The 20644-nt window shown below is 48.4% G+C and overlaps 1 protein-coding gene across 1 annotated transcript in view; it reads right to left on the bottom strand.

The window, feature by feature from the left end:
- The window catches only part of GSH2 (glutathione synthetase 2), an 87405-nt gene that overhangs the window by 24636 nt on the left and 42125 nt on the right, over nt 1–20644 (bottom strand). Inside the window, exons 3-6 of the mRNA XM_086807574.1 lie at nt 19539–19708; nt 19322–19397; nt 1387–1517; nt 1171–1293 (exon numbers count right to left, since the gene is read on the bottom strand). Of these exons, the coding sequence (XP_086663700.1) occupies nt 1171–1293; nt 1387–1517; nt 19322–19397; nt 19539–19708 (500 nt within the window). The remainder of the gene's footprint in view (nt 1–1170; nt 1294–1386; nt 1518–19321; nt 19398–19538; nt 19709–20644) is intronic.

Below are 20644 nucleotides of genomic sequence, written 5' to 3'. Positions count from 1 at the left end.
CTTTCTCTCTGTGGCGTTGGTCTTCCTCATATTGGCGTGTGGCTTCCTTATCCCTTTGTTCCTCCGCACGTCTCAGTTCGTTTTGCTTCTTCATCTTTTCTTCTTTGTTCTTCACGTCGGTCTTCATCTTTTCTTCTTTGTTCCTCCATATGTAGAAGGACCTGTGCTAGATCTGAGATGCCTTCTTTGGGCTTCTCTTTTTACAAGGCAAGCTGCATCTTCACAGAATTTATTTGCTCCATAGTTATTCTCAGGAGCTCTTCTGTGCTTGGTGGAAGCGTTTTTTCTGTTCTAAAGCTTTGTGCCTCCATCTCTTCTTGTTGGCTTTCGTCTTGATGTGATGTCTCTCTTGACATGGTACTTCTTTTGGTAGCCGAGTTGGGTTCCCAGCCTGATGCTCTTATACCAATGTTACATGCGTGGAAGCCTTGATGTACTGATCCACAGCCCTAAGCATACTTAAGAACATTAATCCTAATTATCATATGATTAAGATAGAGAGGAGAGAAAAGAAGAGAGGGATTAGGTGTCAGGTTTTCTTTATTCATATAGTACAAAGAGGTGGCTTATGCTTGTACATGGTTGAGGCTTGTGGTCGGCCCATAAGGGTTGACCCATAGCCCTTCTACATGATACTTTACTGACTCTATGAATTAATGATGACTGAATGACTGAATAATTGAATGTCCTATGCTGAATTATGTGAGATGCTTATATATACTCCAAGAGTGCTGGTCGGCCAGCTTTGGTGCTGTTGGCCAGTTCTGACTGGACATAAAATTCCGTTTAAAATATTAATGATGTGTTTTTTTATCCTATCTGTTGTCGGCCAATGCTGAGTCTTTAGCCGCCTGCTGCCAGCCGACAGGGCATTGGCTACCAGCTGACAGCCCCCCATGGTGCTGCTGCTGATGTTGTGGATGATGGTGAGGGTCATACTGCTGATGATGATCATGTTGATGTGCTGATGTGAGGCTACTGATGCTTCTGACACTGACTTAAATGCTGACTTAACCAGGGATTAAGACTCTTGATGCATAGGGTTAGCCATGGCACGGGCGTGCATGTGACACTCACATTGTGCACACAAGAAAGCAAGCCATGTATATGCTATTGCTATTGGTCACATATTATGAGCCACTTAAACAGTTAGATAATAAGATTCCATACCTTGCTTCCCCAAATTCTTTAAAAGCAAGAGCAATGGCCTTAGCAAATCCATCTGCAGCCTGGTTCTCTGGCACTTTCTTTGAATGCAAATCAGAGCGGTTTCCAATCAAATCAAGCAAGTATCTATAACAAAGTTTGAATGAATCAATAATCTTTTACAGAAATAATCGTCTCAGCCATTCAGACAAGCCATACTATAACTACACGATGTATTACCTATGCAGTTGGGCAACTTGTGAACCCAAGCCCGCAAAGGAAGAGGATATGGTATTTATCTCGACTTGCAAAAGATCTCCAGAACGCATATCAGCCATATAATCTGATCGATGTAATCCCAGACGTACAGGCTGCATGTGTCAATATGTGAAATTAACATGAAAATTATTCAATAATAATAGACCATCAAATTTCGAAAAGTGTTATTATCCGGCCCATAAAGCAAAAAACATGGCAAATAGAAGTAAATATTAACTGCTGTCAATGACGCATATTAGCTGCAATTATCAGCGTAATGGGATATGTTGCCAACACGTAAAGCAACGTATAGTTTTTCACATTATCATGACACGTTCCAAACGCAAGTTGGGAGTGGTTTAGAGCACTAGTGGACACCTTCCAAAATCTATATCTGCTGCACTTAAAGAGCACATCAAGGATTTTATGGAATCCTAAATTTTTTAGGAAAACCAAAAGAGCAACGGTGTAAATAATAAAGAAGCTGCTCAGCATTTCAGTTTAGGGATAATGATGCCAAAAATAAAAATAAAAAAATCAATGATGATGAAGATGGAGACCAACATCCTTGTGAAGACCCCCTCCTACCCTTGTAATTTCTCATCCAGTTCTCTCTCTCTCTCTCTCTCTCCATGTACTCATGTACCCCATTTTGACTAGTAGCATTGGCTTCCCACTCTCCCTAGTTGCTGCTTCCGGATGCTCCCTACTGATGTATTGTAGGGCTAGATACTTACCTTCAGTTCTTTCTTTTCTTTTCCAGACAGTGTATCAGATGTCACATGGTTGTAACTTTGGTCTCATAGGTCACTTTGGCCTTTTGAAGACGTTAATATAACATTTCATTTCTCTCTGTCTCTCTGTCTCTCTCTCCCAAAAGCACTATTGTAAAGGGGGCTAGGGCATGCCGGCAATGGGTTTATTGTTGCTTTGTGGATTTCCGCAAGGCTTGTGTCTCCATCCTAGATTGCAACTCCCTCGGCACTTACAGGAGTTCCACTTCCCACCTGAATGATAGGGGCAATGACATCATTATGTGAGTTTGTGACCTGCAGGGTCGAGCACCAGAAACCCACTCAAATTACCAACATCAAAATTGATGTCTGGTTTAGTATTACACAAGAAGACAAGACTACCAACCAACTTCCTATATAAGGTCTCATCCACAAGGTTTGAAGTGTCTTCAACAAACAGCTTTAGATCAACCTTCATCATGGTGCCTTAGTGCCAATTATCGTACATCTCATAGGGCGATCTAAGATCCCAAGTGAGGTTTTTGAGGATGGAGTCGTATTTACCTTGCATGGATGCCATCCAATTCAGATCCCCTTGTGCTTCAACAAAGGTGGCCGACTCCTGAAGCCTGAGTACCTCTGACATGAGAGCATGATAGTATTAGGGTTTGCTGAAAGGCTATGGTAGATGAACGATATCCATGGTGTGTGTGTGCACAGAGAGAGAGAGAGAGAGAGAGAGAGAGAGAGAGAGAGAGAGATGACAAAGCTCAAAGCTCAAGAGAGAGAGTATTGCACAACTCAATGATGATTTGATTGTTGGGAATCAAGGTCTTATCTATGTGAACCCACTCATATAAGTGTGGTAGATGTTTGTGTGTCAGGCTATTAAGCCTAGTTCTATGTGTGAGTGAAAGGCTATTAAGCCTAAATATGTGTGTGCGTGTGCGAACATCCTCTAGCACAGGAGTAAACACCCACTTATGTGTGTGTGTGTGAACCACGGGGTATAAATAAGCCGCCACCCATCCCCACCACCAAAAGCAGCAGCACTAGTGGGGAGAGGACGACCGCCGCTCCTCCCAACTGGCGGCACAGCCCATCTCCGCTCCCCAGCCGGTGGCACTAGTGCGGAGAGCACCGCCCCCACCTCTCCAAGTTGGCAACGCAGCCCATTACCGCCCGAGACGCGCTGTGTTCCCAGCAAGCGGCCAGGTGAAGTTGAAGAGATCTTTCAGTGCAAGCTGTAGCAGTACAGGTTTTGTGCTGCTGTCGAGCTTTGAAGAGTTTCTTCAGTGCAAGCTGCAGCACGAGACATGTTTTGTGCTGCTGTCCAGACCTTCGAAGAGGTATCTCAGTGCAAGCTTCAGCACCAAAGAGGTTTTTGAGTGCTACATCAGCCCCTTGCACCGATTTCTAGCTCCTGCAGATACTCGCCAGTACATTCTTTATACCCTTTGCTTTTGCCTCTTTCTCATATATATTTGCAGGTACTCGCTAAAGTGAGCCATTAAGCTCTGGGTGCATTCAATGGGCACTATCTGCAGTGTGTTTGGCACTAGTGTGGGACAAGATCCTTTTCTGCAGGATCTATGGCTCAAAATGCATCGGATGTGTTTGGGGTTTTGTCCCAAGAGGACAAACTTGATGGCAGCAACAACTACTACTTATCGAGTTTTATTGTTAGAAATTTTCTTGTGGCTAAGGCCTTTGGGGTTATGTAAATGGTGAAGATGTACATCCGATGTAGCTCCTACCACTCCTCAAAGGGGTGAGTGAGGTGCCCAGGCAGGTGCTCCTGCAGCAACTACTCCTGCTACTTGAGTAGAAGAGATGGGATGCCTGTGATGCCCAAACTAAGGTGTTGATCTCCTTGTCTATGAAGAGATCTATTGTTCCACATATATCAAGCCTTGAAAGACCTTGAAGAGTGCTTGGAATGTACTTGAGACTATGTATCAGGCAAAGAATGAGGCTAGAGTTGCATATCTCAAGAAAGAGCTTGAGAACTTGGACACTTGTGATGGTGACAGTATGGCCGATTATCTTACAAAGATCAAGGACCTTCGGGAGCAGCTGCTCAATATCGATGAGGTCATTCCTAAGAAGGAACTCATATCCAAGACTTCGCATTTATTGCCAGATTCTTATTTGACCTTCTAGACTTCTCTTATGTTGTCTATGAGGGCTAATCCAGAGCCTTTAAAGTTTGAGGAGTTGGTGAGTTTGCTTCTATAGGAAGAGCAAACCAAGAAGAATAAGTCTTCCATGGTTTGTGGCAGTGATCAGGCCTTTGTAGCTCATGGCAAAGGCAAGGGCAAAGCAAAAGGTGGTTATCATAAGTCTAAGGCTGATTCATTGGAGCGATCTATCGTGCTCGCTGAAGCTTTCGCCCCCCCCCTGCTCGAGCTGCCGCCTGCTCGCACCCGCCCTCCCCGCCCTCGTGACTGCCTCACCCCGCCTGCTCGCACCCCCCCTCCGCGCCCCTGTGCTTCTCGCGCCCCCCGCCCTCCCTTTCGCGCCCGTCGCCCCCTGCCCGCCCGCCCCGTCTCCTTCGCGCCCCCCGCTCCCCCCTTCCTCCGCGTCCCGCCCCCCTGCCTGCCCCCGCCCTCCCCCCCCTTTCGCGCTTTCCCCTTTCCCCCCGTTTTCGTTCCCCGCTGCCCCCCCCCTTTTTTTTCCTCCGCCTCTGCCTTCCGCCCCTTCCCCTCTATTATTTCCGCCCCCCTCTGTCTTCTGCCCCTTCCCCTCTGTCTTCCACCCCTCCCCCTCTATCTTCCACCCTTCCCCCTCTTCCCCTCCCCGCTCCGGCTTTTTTGTGCAGCTTGGTTCTTGCAGGACCCTCTGTTTTTCACTTCGCCCTCGACTCAGCTTCATACTCTGATGGAGGTTCCTCTCACCCCACCTCAGAGGGACTCTTCCGTAGCCCCCTCGCCTGTCCCTGATGAAGGCCTATGCACTGTTAGGGTTAGGGTTTAGAGATGCTGCAAACAGGCGTGGAGAGCAACAAAGAGAGAACACGACTTCTGTGTATTCAGATGATTAAAATGTGAAGTACAATAGCCACATAATAAGTGACCTAAAGAGATGTGTTCACATGTCAGGCCATAAAATGTGCCAGGTGGACCAAAACACTTATAAACTGCTTATAAGTGAAACTAAGCTAAACTGGGAGAAAAAACCTCCACTAACTGAAGTAAAAAGTGCCCCAGTAATCTACTGATGATCACTAGCACTCCTCTGGGTGCATATACAGCATAAAACCCAACAAACCCCCCTGGAGTGATATGTGATCACTGTACATCATCCACCAAAAGGAAACAAATTCAAAGCAGTGCGGAATGCTTCGAATTTCGGACGTGGTAATGCCTTGGTGAAGATGTCTGCCACATTCTGATCTGTAGGACAGTAGATCAGACTGATATCTCCTGCCTGGAGTCTCTCCCAAACAAAATGATAGTGAATCTCAATGTGTTTCGTGAGAGCATGAAACACAGGATTCCTGGCCACAGCAATGGCACTCTGTCATGAGACGACACAGCCAAACACACTCAACAGTAGTGGTGTAGGTTGCTCTGTACTCTGCCTCACAAGACGAAGTGGCCACTGTGGTCTGTTTCTTGCTTAGCCAGGAAATGCAGGAAGAGCCAAGGAAGAAACAATTTCCACTAGTTGCAGTATCTCTTTAAAAGCTGCAATTTTGTCATCATTTGATCCCATGAGCAAGAGATCATCTACGTAAAGACTGATGACCAGCAGATCTGTCTCTTCTTTCTTTACATACAGAGTGGCTTCTGATGGACTGTTCACAAATCCCTGAGTGAGTAGGAAAGCATCTATTTTTGCATACCAAGCTCGTGGAGCTTGTTTCAAACCATACAAGGCCTTTTTCAGCCTGCATACTTTCCCCTCATGACCATGTTCTGCAAAACCCATGGGCTGATATACATAAACTTCCTCCTCGAGGTCCCCATGTAGGAATGCAGTCTTTATGTCCAACTAGTGAACAACCCAACCACGATGTGCAGCCAATGCAATGACACACCTAAGTGTCGACATACGGGATGTAGGAGCAAATGTCTCCTCATAATCAATGCCCTTTTTCTGTGCATAGCCCTTTGCAACTAGACGGGCTTTGTACCTGTCAATGGATCCATCTGCATGTCTTTTCAACTTATAGACCCACTTAGTACCAATTGCTTTCTTGCCTTTGGGCAGATCAACCAAATCCCATGTTTGATTCCTTTTAATAGAATCAAGCTCATCCTGCATGGCTTTATTCCAATGCACATTATCTCGTGCATCCACAAATGAATCAGGCTCATCATCATCATGTAAACTGGCTGCCATAACCAGATTCAAATCCATGATGTGTGCATGCTCATTGGTCCGTGTCTCCCTACGAGTACGACCAGCAAGAGGACCCTCTAAATGGCTGTCCTGTAATGTCCTCAAATACCATCTAGGTATGTGTCTAACCTGTGGTGCCTGCTGCCCCATATTTGGTTCAGCTTCTGGCTCAATTTGCTGCTGAATTTCTGCACCACCTTCATCATTTGCTGGCTGTCCTGTACCCTCATGAGTTGGATCACCAACTGTTGAATGAAACTCCATAGGTAGTAGACCTTCAAACACATCATTTTCAGCCTGATTTGCATCATAACCAGCCATGGATATTTCTGATTTTTCATCAAAAATCACATCCCAACTAGTGAATATCTTCCTGGATAGTGGGTCATATAACCGGTAGCCCTTGCTCTCACGGCTATACCCAACAAAAATGCATTTTGTAGCTTTATCATCCAACTTCCTCCTCAACTCTTTGGGTATGTGTGCATATGCAAGACACCCAAAGATACGAAAATGTGATACAGAAGGCTTGCGGCCATGCCAAGCCTCAAAAGGAGTAATGGAAACCAATGCCTTTGTGGGACATCGATTCAGAATATGACAAGCACACATGACAGCTTCCACCCAAAAGATATGTGGTAGCCTCTTTGCCTTTAGCATACATCTGGCCATCTCCATGAGTGACCGATTCTTCCTTTCTACAACCCCATTCTGCTGTGGAGTATAAGGAGTAGTATACTGATGTTTTATACCTCTACTCCCAAGAAAGGAATTCAGCATGTGTGACATATATTCCCCCCCTCGGTCAGAACGGAGAGTCTTAACCTTGCATCCTGACTCTGTCTCAGCAAGTGCTACAAAGGCCAAAAATGCATCATATACCTGTGATTTCTGTGTCAAAGGATAGACCTAGCATATACGAGAGAAGTCATCAATAAATGTTGCAAAATAGAAGCAACCACCTAATGACTTCGTCTGCATGGGACCACAAAGATCACTGTGTATAAGCTACAACTTTGCAGTTGCTCGTAGAGCCTGATCACGTGGGAAGGAAAACCTATGCATTTTTCCCAAAATACATCCTTCACAAATGTGATCTGGAGGCTTCTCCATGAGAGGTAGATCTGTAAACATGTTATGTCGCTGCATAAGCATAAGACTACCAAAATTTACATGCCCCATGCGAGCATGCCATAACTCCGCATCAACCATAGCTGGAGTAAGAGTGAATGCATTATAAGCAGACTGATCCACTGGCTGAAATGCATCCAACTGATAAAGTCCATGACATAATGTACCAGTAAGCATCAAGGTCAAAGCATTAGCTTTGTCTCTGACTATGCATTTATCATCATCAAAGTGGACTTGCATACCACAACGTGCTAAAGAAGAAATGGACAACAAATTCTTCTTTATCCCTGGTACATATAAGGCATCTGTAAGGCGGAGAATGGAGCCATCAATGGCTGTGAGCTGAATCTCCCCAATGCCACGAACTGGATATGAAGCATTGTTGGCACACTGAACAGTTTTGCCAACAGGGACAGGGCCAACATGACAAAACAAATCCCTGCGAGATGTGATATGCTTTGAGGCACCACTATCAAAATACCAAGTACATGCATGCTCTGTCATACTGAGTGCCTGTGAAGACCAAGAGGCATCATAGATGCATGTATAGAAACAGTAATCCCTGTCCTCAACAAAAGAAGCAGTCTCTGGAGGAGCTTTAGAAGCATCATTAATAACAGACATCCCAGCTTCCTTTGCCTTCTCTTTGGCAATCCTCTTCCTACATTCAGTGATGTAGTGACCTGGCTTCTTACAGTAATGACATTTGCCCTTCTTCTTGGGCTGTCCATCACCTTTCTTGGTATCCTTATGCACAATGTTGTACCTGTGTATCAAAAAACCCAATAGCAAGAACCCTGAAAACAACTGTACTCCACTGAATACAGTTCACCCAAATATGCCTGCACTCTCAATCCTCTGAATGTGCAGATCAATGCACCAATGATTGAGTAGAGCAGCAACAGAGAGAGAACACGACTTCTGTGTATTCAGATGAGTAAAATGTGAAGTACAATAGCCACATAATAAGTGACCTAAAGAGATGTGTTCACATGTCCGGCCATAAAATGTGCCGGGTGGACCAAAACACTTATAAACTGCTTATAAGTGAAACTAAGCTAAACTGGGGGAAAAAACCTCCACTAACTCAAGTAAAAAGTGCCCCAGTAATCTACTGATGATCACTAGCACTCCTCTGGGTGCATATACAGCATAAAACCCAACACCTGAGGATACCCCCATCAGGCTTTCTCTTTCGCCAGAAGAGGAAGCGAGCCTTGCCGCAGAGGTGGAACGCCTCCAGGCACATTCCACCATCTGCCGTATAGTTGGCACTCGCCCCAGCAGAGGGGAGGTCCGGGATCTTCTCTAGGCCCGCCTTCTTGCAGATGTGGGCAAGATCCTAGACGTTCAGTTACTAGGCCGCGGACACTACCAGATTGAGTTCGAGACAGCCCAGAGCGTGGCCCACGTCCTAGCCATGAGTCCCCTTGACATAAGGGGCGCTCGGGCCTTCTTCAGACCTTGGCAACATGGTTTTGACCCAGCAGCCGGCCGAGCAGGGAGAGTGCCTATTCCATGTCACAGTTTGCTTCTGGACTCCGCCGCGAGTACCTTCCGCTCCTTTCTAGGATAGGATCATTGGTGGGCTCGGTGCTTGAGACTGGCCCCACAGCAGCTTCAATGGTGGCTAGAGCAGCTAGCCTACCTTCGGTCAGAGTTTTCGTTCCTGACATCTTCTCCCTTCCGAAGGTCATTCAGTTACCTAGGATAGGGGGGGGGGGGGGGGGGGAGGGGATGGATCGATCAGACAGTGGAGTTTTCGAGGCTCCCGAACTAGTGTTTTATATGCAGGCAGGTCGGCCACCTAGCCAAGGCCCTACCCTCGCAGGAGACCCCGACCTTCACCGCAGCAACAAACCCCCGATGGCCCGCCCACAGATGCGGCTCGACAGGCAGCCTCCGGGACACTTGCTCAACCCACAGAGACCTCGGATTGGCAGCCTGGACAGGGGCGCCGTAGAGGGAGACAGCCACAGCAGCATGCCCAGAGACCGACGCAGCAGCAGTCACAGCCTCAGCATCACTGGGTTCCAATGAGGAACAGCTTTGCTCCCCTCCAAGAGGATATCCCAGCGCAGACTGAGGATCAGGAGATGCCAGCACCCCCCCCCCTTTCGCCCCCACCCCCACCCCCCCCCTCCCCCGTCCCCCCCCCGCCTCGCTTCCACCTTCGCCTCCTCCCGTTCCCACTCCCGCTTTTTCAGTGGCTCCTTCCCCACCCCCTTCTCCCCCCCCCCCTCCCCTCCGCTCGCCTCAGCTCCCCGAGAGGCACTGGCAATACCCTGGCGCTCACCTGCAATCCGACGGGCACTACCTTGCTCGAGCACCGCAGAGGAGACCTACCATGCCGATTCGTGCTTCACAGATATCCTCTATCCGCAGTTGGCTGAGTAGTCTCGACACTAGACAACGCTCGGAGGCTTTCGACCACTCCTTCACACGCCTTTTTGGAGCGGAGGGCCAACATGAGCAAGCACCCATCAGAGTTCATGTGGTGATACCTCCGGCCCGAGGGGAGGAGGCACTTGATTCAGCGGTGGCCTTCTCCTTCCCTCTCTGCGGCACTAGCGACCGGGAGTGGACTCTGGATCTCGCTCTTAGTATTTTGAAGACTCAAGCAGTTGAGATTTCTCACCATGTGAGCGTCAGACGTGATAGGCCGACTCTGGGAGTTGGCACATTTCTTTGATACCGGGAGTGCGGATGCTCCGGGATTCGACATTTGGTGGTTCGCATAGTGGCAGACCTAGCACGAGACCCTGGCTATGTATGCATACATGAGGTTTCTCTCTCTGAGCGGGAGGCAGTCGCTATGGGACACAGCCAAGCCGCTTACAAAGGCCCGCCGTATGGCTGAGACAGCCTCCACCTTAGCAGGTCATCCATGAGGATCATCTCATGGAATGTACAGGGCCTTGGCGGCGCACACTGTGTACGTTATCGTGGTTGCTTGAGGCAGGAGCTTCAGAGATGCCTGGTTGGGGGCAGTATTGAAATTCTAATGATGCAGGAGCACCATTTGAGTGACAGCAGGATTCGGAGATATGGTTCGGTGATGCCTGGTAGATGGGACACATTTTGGTCTGCAGGTTTTGGCCCCTTGGGTGGGCAGGGAGGAGTATGTATGGTCATTGCGGATGTATGGCGGCAGGCCATTGTGGATCGCGGGGTCATTGTGCCTGGTAGAGCACAATATGTTATTTTGAGGATGCACGATGAGCACTTTGGTGTGCTCAATGTCTATGCGCCCAACCATGCTAGTGCCAGAGCAGAGTTCTGGACCCTTGTTACAGATGCATTGCCCGGGCCGCACATTGGTGTGTCGGGGGAGACTTCAACATGCTTGAGGACCCGGCTGATAGGGTGGGAGGCAATCATGTTACAGTGCACAGCACGGAGCTTGCAGCTTGGGAGCGATTTTGTATGGCACTGCGAATCACTGATGCATGGCAGCATGAGGCTTTCTCCCGTTCTCAGGACAGTCTTAGTTTTTCTCGGTCGGATCGCTGGCAGGGAGGGACTAATCTATCACGGATTGATCGCTTCTATGTAGGCGACAGGTTCGGGAAGCGTGGTGGCTCCGTTGGCATTCTCGCTGGCACCTCTTTTTCAGACCATGCGCCAGTTATTTTGACACTTGAGGAGAGGACACGGGAGACCAGCTTGCAGTTGAGGATCCCAAAGAGGATACTTACAGATCCCAGTCTTTCTGAGGACATTGAGAGGATATGGCATGATAGCCATAGCTCTGACCTGGATGCAACAGGCCAGTGTGCCCAGGGACTCATCGAGCTCAGCTCTTTTTTGCACGATACAGCCTTGACACGGCTAGGAGAGACTCGAGAGCGGGAGCGTCGCTTGAGACGTAGCCTTGCTTCGCTCCAGCGTTTTCAGGAGCAGCTGCCTAAATGTGAGTGGGTGGCGTCCCAGTTGAGCCAGGCACGCCAGGAGGTTAGAGAGGCAGAAGAGCAGAGACATGAGTTCTACTATCATCGCCAGGCCTCTCAGTGGACGCAACTTGGTGATAGATTGACTGAGGAGTTTTTTGAGATCACCGGACCCCGCCATGCTCGAGCAAGAGTACGCCAGCTCAGGAGGCAGGACGGATCGTTAGCCACTGAGCCCGGGGAGATTAGAGCCATTGCCATTGAGTTCTATAGAGACCTGCTTTCAACGGAGCCAACCACGGAGGCACGTGATGTTTGCAGACAGACTGTGTGGGCCCATGTGCAGAGGAGGGTCACAAATCGTATGCGCACAGTTTTGGGTGAGCCCCTTTCAGAGGAGGGTCACAGATCGTATGCGCACAGTTTTGGGTGAGCCTCTTTCAGAGGATGAGCTTGTTGAGGCTTTGAGGGTCCTTCCGCGTCATAGTTGCCCTGGGGAGGACGGATTGACGCCTGCCTTTTTTATGCGCTATTGGGACCTTTTGGGGCCAGGTCTCCGCAGGGGCTTTCAGTATGTTTTGGACACTGGGGTGATGCCACAGAGCTTTTCAGAGGGCTTCATCTTTCTTATCCCCAAGGGGGAGGGAGTGTCACATGATATTCGGCATTGGAGGCCTATTACGATCCTCAATATTGTCTACAAGGTCCTAGCAAAGGCCTTGAGTTTGAGGATCCAGCCCTTCCTTGGGGAGTTGATTCATGCTACCCAGACAGGATTTGTCAAGGAGCGCAGTATCCTTGACAACATTTTCACCTTCTGGGAGGCGGACGGCCCGAGCTAGATTTCTCGGTGAGGACTTGGTCGTGATGCTTCTCGATTTTGAGAAGGCATACGATAGAGTCGATTGGGGTTTCCTAGAGGGCACTATGCTTCGCCTGGGTTTTGAGCCAGACTGGATTCGAGGAGTGGCGGCTCTATATTCCACAGCTCGTAGCCAGGTGTTGATGGTGGCAGGAGGATGGGGGCCGAGTTTTGAGTTGACCACATCAGTCCGTCAGGATGCCCTCTCGCCCCGTTCCTCTTTCTCTTCTTTGCAGAGGCTATGAGCATGTATCTGACAGCAGAGGAGGTTGGTTTGAGAGGACTCCATCTCCCAGTCCGGGGGTGAGGACTTGCTCGATTCTAAGTTTGCTGATGACACGAGATTGTTTCTGCATGGCCAGGAGGCCAATCTACAGAGGGCAGAGCAGTCGCTACAGGTTTTTGGTGTGGCTTCGGGGAGCATTGATCAATTGGCGCAAGATAGTGGCTTTTTGGATCAATAGCGCTCCCACTCCGGCATGAAGCCCAAACCCAGGGTTTTAGATGGATTCCTTCTGGCACAGCTCTGCAGTATCTGGGGATGCCAGATTGGACTTGATTTGTCACCTGAGCAGCAGATCGCCCCGCTTCTTCTGAGCATTCGGAAGAAGCTTTTATATTGGAGTACAGCTCGGCTATCCTTGGCTGGGAGGGTGGTGGTGACAAATAAGGTGCTTTTAGCGACTATGTGGTACATCACGTCTTGCTGGATCTTCTCGAGCTCTTGCATCAGCCAGGTACAGAGGCTGATCAGGAACTTTCTTTGGTCTGGGCGGGATGGTCAGCCGGCCCGGGCTAAGGTTGCTTGGGCACTTATTACTCTTCCACTGGCCCAGGGGGGCTTGGGCATTATAGATCCAGCTGATCAGAGTAGAGCCTTGTTGGGGAAGCTTATTGTTCGGGGGCTGCTTCCAGGCCCTGAGCCTAGGAAGGAGCTTCTTTTTCAGCGGTTGCAGGCTAGAGCTCCCCCAGCAGGGGGACACTTGGGCACCAGAGATACGGTGGATCTTCATAGAGATGAGGAGGACAGGCCTCAGTAGAGGATGGGAGGACAGATTTGCCTTGAGCATCCTGCGAGCTTGGGAGCTGCTGCGACCGGGGCTTTCTCAGAGACCTCCCACTTGTGATGATGAGCGGGCCAGCAGCCGCTCATCTGGAGCCTCGCGGTACGCACAGAGCAGGGTCATACGCTGGGTTCTCGGCCTCGTCTAGCCTGGGGACCATTGGCGGTAGGCCCAGCACGCAGTTTTGGAGATGGCAAGCCTTTTGCAATCTCCCGGAGGAGATCCAGGTGGAGAGGCTGAGTCACTTCAGAGGGGGGCTGATTATGAGGGATGACATTCAGGAGGCACTCAATGAGGAGTGGTTCACGTCTTTCGAGCCAGTGGCCCCATGGTGGATGGGAGCCTTTACACAGTTGGAGATCCTGATTGCTGTCAGAGCTTGCACTCAGGATGGTAGATGCCTCTACTATGAGATACAGGATGAGGGCATCCAGAGAGTAGAGGCGGAGTCGCCTTTGGTTGCAGAGTGCATCTTTCAGAGGATACGGGTAGTGGCCGCCGCTTCTCGGAAGTGGCATATTGATCCAGACCCTGCAGATGTGGACTCTGATTGGCGCATATGGGCATATGCTGCGCACCCCTTGGCCTGGCTCCACTGGGACCCTGGCGAGTACGAGTGTCATGATCCTTATGCGTCCCCCGAGGCCACAGAGATCACCTTTTTCCAGTACACTGTTCGGTTGGGGAGGCATATTTTGACTGCGAGGAGGATGGTCTCTCCAGCTGCATCGGAGCATTGGCGGCTACAGGGACTCTCACAGGAGTTCCTGGAGGATTTTTGGACCAGGCTCTAGGCTAGCCGACAGACACGCACGATTTCGACTTCCAGTGGTGGCTGGTTGCCCACAAGGGCTCTGCAGTTGGCACCTGGTTTGTCTACAGTGGCGTTCCGTCGGCCTGCGTCCAATGCGGCCACCCATTGGAGACACAGAGACATTGCCTATGGGACTGTCCACAGGCGCAGTAGATTTGGCTAAGGATGCTGCGCATTTTGGTCCCCCTCTCTCCAGAGGGCATGTATACGTGGGGAGCCGCTGCTTGGTCGACTTCGTCAGGGCCTGCTCTGGGATACGAGACGGAGCAGGACAGCCAGGCCATCAGATTCATTAGGGGCCAACCTCGCCTTGTTCCTTCACTGGATTTCTCGTCCGCCGGCTGGACACAGGAGAGGGATCTACGATGGGAGCTCCTCAGCAGCCTCACCATATGGTTCACCTGGAAAGCCCGTTGTTTCAAGGCCTTTGAGGGGAGACTGGAGCCACCAGCAGAGACTGTTCGGGGGATCTGGCAGAAGTTGATTCAGACCCTGCGAGGACAGTATGACCGCATCCGGGGCGACTGGGATCGAGCGATCTTGCGACGCCAGGCCTTCCACACCACTTGGCGCAGCGGCCCCTTCTATACTCTACACGCAGGTACCCCCCGCTGGCACTACAGGCCACATGTTTGGATTTTCCCCCCTCCTATTGTATGATATAGCCTCTCAGTTATTTGTACTGTTATTTGTACTTTTTTGCACCTAGGGAGAGTCTCCCCTAGCTGCCTTGATTGCAGGCCACATGTTTGGATTTTCCCCCCTCCTATTGTATGATATAGCCTCTCAGTTATTTGTACTGTTATTTGTACTTTTTTGCACCTAGGGAGAGTCTCCCTAGCTGCCTTGATTGGCTCTCTGCTTTGCCTTCTTATGAGCAGGAGAGGGTTTGTAGCCCAATGGGCGTTTTTTTATAACTAATGAAAGGATCTTTTCTCGGAAAAAAAAAGTCTAAGGCTGATTCTGGACAGCCATCAAAAATATCAAACACAGCCTTGAAACACAGTAAAAGAACCACAAACTATATAAAAACACCACACTGAGCTGAAACGGCTCACCCTCTAGGAACCTCTTTATTCAATAGAAGCTTTTACAAGAACCCAAGGTGCAGTGCAAACTTGCACCGGATTTTCCACAAAGCATCAGCAAGGCTCTTGCCCAGATCTCTATCCAGAGCCAAGATACAAACAGCACTAAAATCTGTCGAAAACTGTCCCAAAAGCAGTCCCAAAAATCAGCCTCAAACACTGCCCGTTGTACGGCCTGATTTGTGAAAGAAAAGAACACCAGCTGAAATAGCACATGTGGGTACTGTACGGCTGTACGGATGCTGAACAGACGCTGAACAGACGCTGAAGAGCCAACAGGCGACCACTTTGCAGGTGGCTAGCAGCAGGAGGAGGAAGAGAACTTCTGTACAGACAGCTTTGAGAGAGGAGATCAGCATGCTGAACAGCCAACAGGCGACCACTTTGCAAGTGGCCAGCAGGAGGAGGAAGAAAACTTCTATACAGAGCTCTGAGAGAGGAGATCAGCAGCCCACTGTAAGGCCAGTTTGCAGAGAGAGAAAACTGTTGCTGCTGTTCACACGTGTGGATGTTCAGCTGTTTGTACAGCCAGCTCAAGAGCAGCCAGCAGAAACTGAGTGAGAGAACAATAGCTATCACTTGTGTACGGCCAGCGCACAGGGGAGAGAGAGAAAGAACAAACTGGCTACCTGCTGCTATGTACAGCCAGTTTGCAAGGAAATCACCAGAAGGTGACTGTGTGTGGCCAGCACTAAGAGAGGAAAGAAAACAGCTGCAGTCGGCTAGAGTCCTGATGATGAGAACAAAAGCCCCTCCCAACTTTTATGCTTTTCCTAGCTTGTTGACCCAGTTTGACCTACGCGCCTCCTCCTGTCCACTTGTACATGCCCAGCCTGTCATTAATGATGTGTGAACACACTGACTTATAAACATTATAAGTTGCTTTTATGAATAAAATCCCATGCTGCTCATGTTGTGTGGCCATCTTTCAGGCCAAACTTTGCCAATGAATGCTTCAACTTTCCTATGTGGAAAATCCCTGTTCTCACCTTGGTTCTCTTTTGTGTAGGCTTGCCCCAAAACCATAGTAAGATGGAATGCCGTTCCATAGCCTTGGGAACAAGGGAATGCGTTCCATAACCTGTGTTGTTTCCGTTCCCGTTCCACAAATGTGCATCCTTGGCTAAGGGCAATCTGGGTCTAATTTTTTAGTAAATGAGAATTTTTGTATTTTTCTATGACCATATCATATCATATGAGAGTGGTGCATGACCTTGCATCTAAAAGGCTTGGCAACATATGCCCTTGCATCTCCTTAGCTTGCAAATGGTAGCCACATGGTGATGACGTGTCGTTCCCATTTTCCTTCCGGGTTCCCGTTCCCATTCCATAACAGACCCCCATTCCATCTGTCCGTTCCCGTTCCATGTGACTATGCCCAAAACACTCATCAAGACTGGTGAAGGGACCAAATGGTGACATAAACACAAGTTGAGAATCAGCCCATGTTGTTACTCACACGGAGGTCCTTTCACCAGGTGAACACTTTATGTTGAAGCTTTGATTGATACGATGAGCATCAGTGTACTCGTACAGATTTTTTTTTTAAAGGCGGTGCACTCCCCAAGCTAGCTGTCCAAGTAAAGATTCTCACACTTTCTTCTCCCCGGAGAGAGGTTCCGGATGAAAGGAAACCTGCAGAGGAGGACGATTACTAGCTGCAACTTGGGGAGCCTCGAAGCGTAGCTCCAGTAACTGTCTCTGTAAATCAAACACAATGGAATACAAAGAATCCACAAAAAGAGATGCACGAGGTTGAGGAGCGGGTGAAGTCTGTCCAGAAAGCAGAGGAGGTTACACATAGCCCATATATTGGTGATATAGTGAGAATATTAGAAAAAGCAAATTAAAGATTAAGATCAATAAATACCAGAACTCGCCATAGGAACTTGTTGTCCCAAATATTGAGACGGTACCTAAGGTGTAGAAATCATGTGTACTTGTGTGCCGAGAGGTACCTCTATAGACTGCATGGTAGAATTGCTCAGGAGGTCATAAACAGATGACACAGTTGTGGGCTGGCCACCAAAAGCATCCATACGTACCCAAAGTTGCTTGTTGTTCCGCCATGAAGTAGAAGATGCAGAGATCTCAGCAACCATGCAGGGAATTAAAGAAGGTAGAAAGTTGATGGTCGCTTTGAGTGGGTAGAGCACTTAAGCTTCATCTTTTAGTATAAGCACAACTCATAGAGGTCGGCTTTCAGCCCACACATCAAGCATGTAGGCTTTTATGAGTATGTTCCCCAAAAAAGCAAGCGTAACCCCAAAATAACAGGGCGCCCAACTCTCAGCTTTCTTTTCCCTGTTTTTAGCATAAAAGCCACTTATGGCTAAAGATGCCCAAAATAACCCATGCAAATGCTTTTTAAAAAAAAATGAAAAGCGATGTATCCCCGTAGTGCGTCCATGCACCCATGCTCCAGCCTTGCTGTCAGCCATACACATGCCCAGCACACTACAGTTCACAGCTTTTCTCTCTCTCTTCCATGCGCCTTCCTCTCAACAAATGCCACAGTATACACGTTAGGGTTACCTTCCCGTAGTCGTTTTCTGGTTTTCAGATGCAGGTACTGCTGTTTGCAGCCATACACAGAAATAGCACACAGTAGAGTCCCGAAAAGCATAAATTCCCATGCACAACAAAAAGCGCATAGGATTCAGCTTTCTGCAGAACCCGACCAGCCCTGTGTATGGTGCAACAAACCAGTCCAAAAGCCTCCTATGCATGAAAAACTCCATGGCCCAAGGTGTTACCCTTGTACACATGCATACCGGATCTATCACAGAATAAGAAAACACACAAATATGACAAAAAGCTCTTACTTTTTCCATAGATATGCAACAATTAAGAAAACCATCTGAGCATACCTACCCATAGCGTCTTCTCCATTCACCTCTGACTTTGCTTCATCTTCTGCCCTCAGTGTCCCATTCCACTGGGCCTTAGAAGACAAAAAGCCACCCACAAATTAGAACCTAGAAGATCCACACAATGGATTTTCTCCTCTCCATCCAAAGTGTTCATAGCTTAATTCCAGGAGGTCTCGTTCTGATACCAATGTAAAGCCCCCACGCTAACAAACCTTGCAATTAAGCATAAGTAAAAAGGAAACACATTTAGACACTAGCATCTAGCTCATCGCCCAACCATAGAGCCATTCAGGCTCACCACCAAGCAAAGAGGGATAGTAACATCTGAGACATGGCTCCACATGCAAAGTCCCTAGTGTCCCATGCCACCATACACACCCATAAGATGTAAGCATGGAGTAGTCTCAAGGCCTCGAGTCTAAGTCTAACGAGCTCTCTCTCTCAAACAGAATCATAGTCACTTATATAGGCCTCCTATAAACTAGGAGCCAAATATAGCACACGTCTCATAAAGTCTACAGACCCCTACTTAAGATGCCTAACATTAGGCTAAAAGTAACCTAACTTGAAGGTCTTAACCCTCGTTAGCCTTGGGACATAACACCACCCATACCCGCGGTCCCACTCCGCACCCCATAGGAGTTCTTAGCGAGAGGGCTCGATCCATTCTACGAGCCAGACAACACCAACCCAGAGCATCAGAGCATCAAGATCCTCCACCACACAGACAACTCTAGGAGGTTCTCCGCCGACATGACATTCTCCCATCACAGGACCTGACTCTTCTTTTCTCTCTGCCCTAATATTGGTACTGGATGAGGAGGGTTCATAGGATAATCATTTGCTATCTGGATGTATACAGACATTGGTGCTTTTTGCCACATGCACTATTACCTTTCAACTTTCCTTATCCTAAATTCTATACAGGTATGTGAAGGTGAACTCCTTTGCAGGGCTCATGCAGCCATCAAGTGGTCCTAGCGGCTGAAACTTATCTTCAGTTTTGAGTGGTGGCATCATAGATATTCTGACTAGTTAAAAGATTGTGTTCTAACAATCAAAAAATCATCTTTGGTTTTTTTTTCTCAAGTTAAAAAGACGATAAAAGTATTACCTGCTTGACCCCCTCATGCATGACTATAGAGTGAATATCAAGAAGCCTAGCTGTAAAAGTGTCAGCGCTTTTTGTCCTGCAGTAGTACTAAAACAGTAAATCAACAAATACAACTTGACCACTAGTCTAGATAATCACTAGTTTATGTAACCTTTTAGACAGTATTATAATGCGTAGATGCCACACCCATGTGTGGAGATAAGATCGAGATGAGTACCTGGACAAAGATTCCTGCAAGAATTTGTCATCCATGCTCACACGATCTACAAGCTCGTTGAATAAGGGAGCCAACTCCACCGCCTGTTTGAAGTGTTCTCCTGAGAAAGGGGAAGGCAGAAGAGAGATCGGAGCGTGAACAAGCCCCATTCCAGGAACCTTGCCCGAGTTCTACATTGAGTGACATTGTAGACAATCTTAGTATACACATAACAGGTACATATTTACACATTTTGAAAAATCAGACCAATATGTTCCAACAGTGGTCAATATGAAAAACTATGCAAAATAGCACATGTATATGCATGAATATTTTAATGGACACTTTGCAATGGGGCCTTTCTTTTTGAGGTATAAACTCATAAGTCTGCTGTTGGGTCCCGTCCACAACAGGCGGGCAGCCCCTGTCAGAGGTAGGCCACTCTGCAATGTTATGTAAATTTTAATGGACACTTTGCAACGGTGACTTTCTTTTCGAGGTATAAACTCTTTCCTCTTGAGGTATAAACTCGTCTCTCTGTTGGGTCCCGTGCAGCCCCTGTCAGGGGTAGGCTGCTGGGGCAGCCATGTGGGAGCAATTGGGCCAGGAGCAATAAGGATAAAGACTGGAAAAACAGTTCTGGCATCATGGGCTCTGCTGAGGGTAGAGACCAGGATGGCAGGTAGGTGGAGGGTGGTCTAGACCTAGGAAGGCAGGTGTGCCCGGTCGCATGCACCCAATGCAGTTGGTGCATAGTTACCACGGAACGGGAACGTTCCGGGAACATCGGATGCTAGAACGGGAGCGGGAACGGGAACGGGAGCGGATCGGGAACGTCGCGGAACGCCACGTCATATGACATGTCAGCATATGACACAAAAAAATGTAACTTTTTGTATACGGATAGCCAAATATGCTTCCTAATATTTGCTCCCCCAAGACATGAACATACATTTCTGCAAGCAAAACAAACGTTCCGCAAATTTTTATTTTTATTTTTTTTTTTTGCGGAACGTTCCGGCGTTCCGGGAACGTGCCTTCGCCCGGAACGGCGTTCCGGCGTTCCAGGAAGGCGGAACGACGTTCCGTGGTAACTATGAGTTGGTGGCATGTGGACACATACGTAC

Source organism: Cibotium barometz, chromosome 13 (assembly GCF_041138505.1).
Source record: "Cibotium barometz isolate CiBa-2024 chromosome 13, ASM4113850v1, whole genome shotgun sequence".
NCBI classification, from domain to species: Eukaryota; Viridiplantae; Streptophyta; class Polypodiopsida; order Cyatheales; family Cibotiaceae; genus Cibotium; species Cibotium barometz.
The sequence above is the reverse complement of the archived record's forward strand: the minus strand, read 5'-3'. Positions and strand labels throughout refer to the sequence as shown.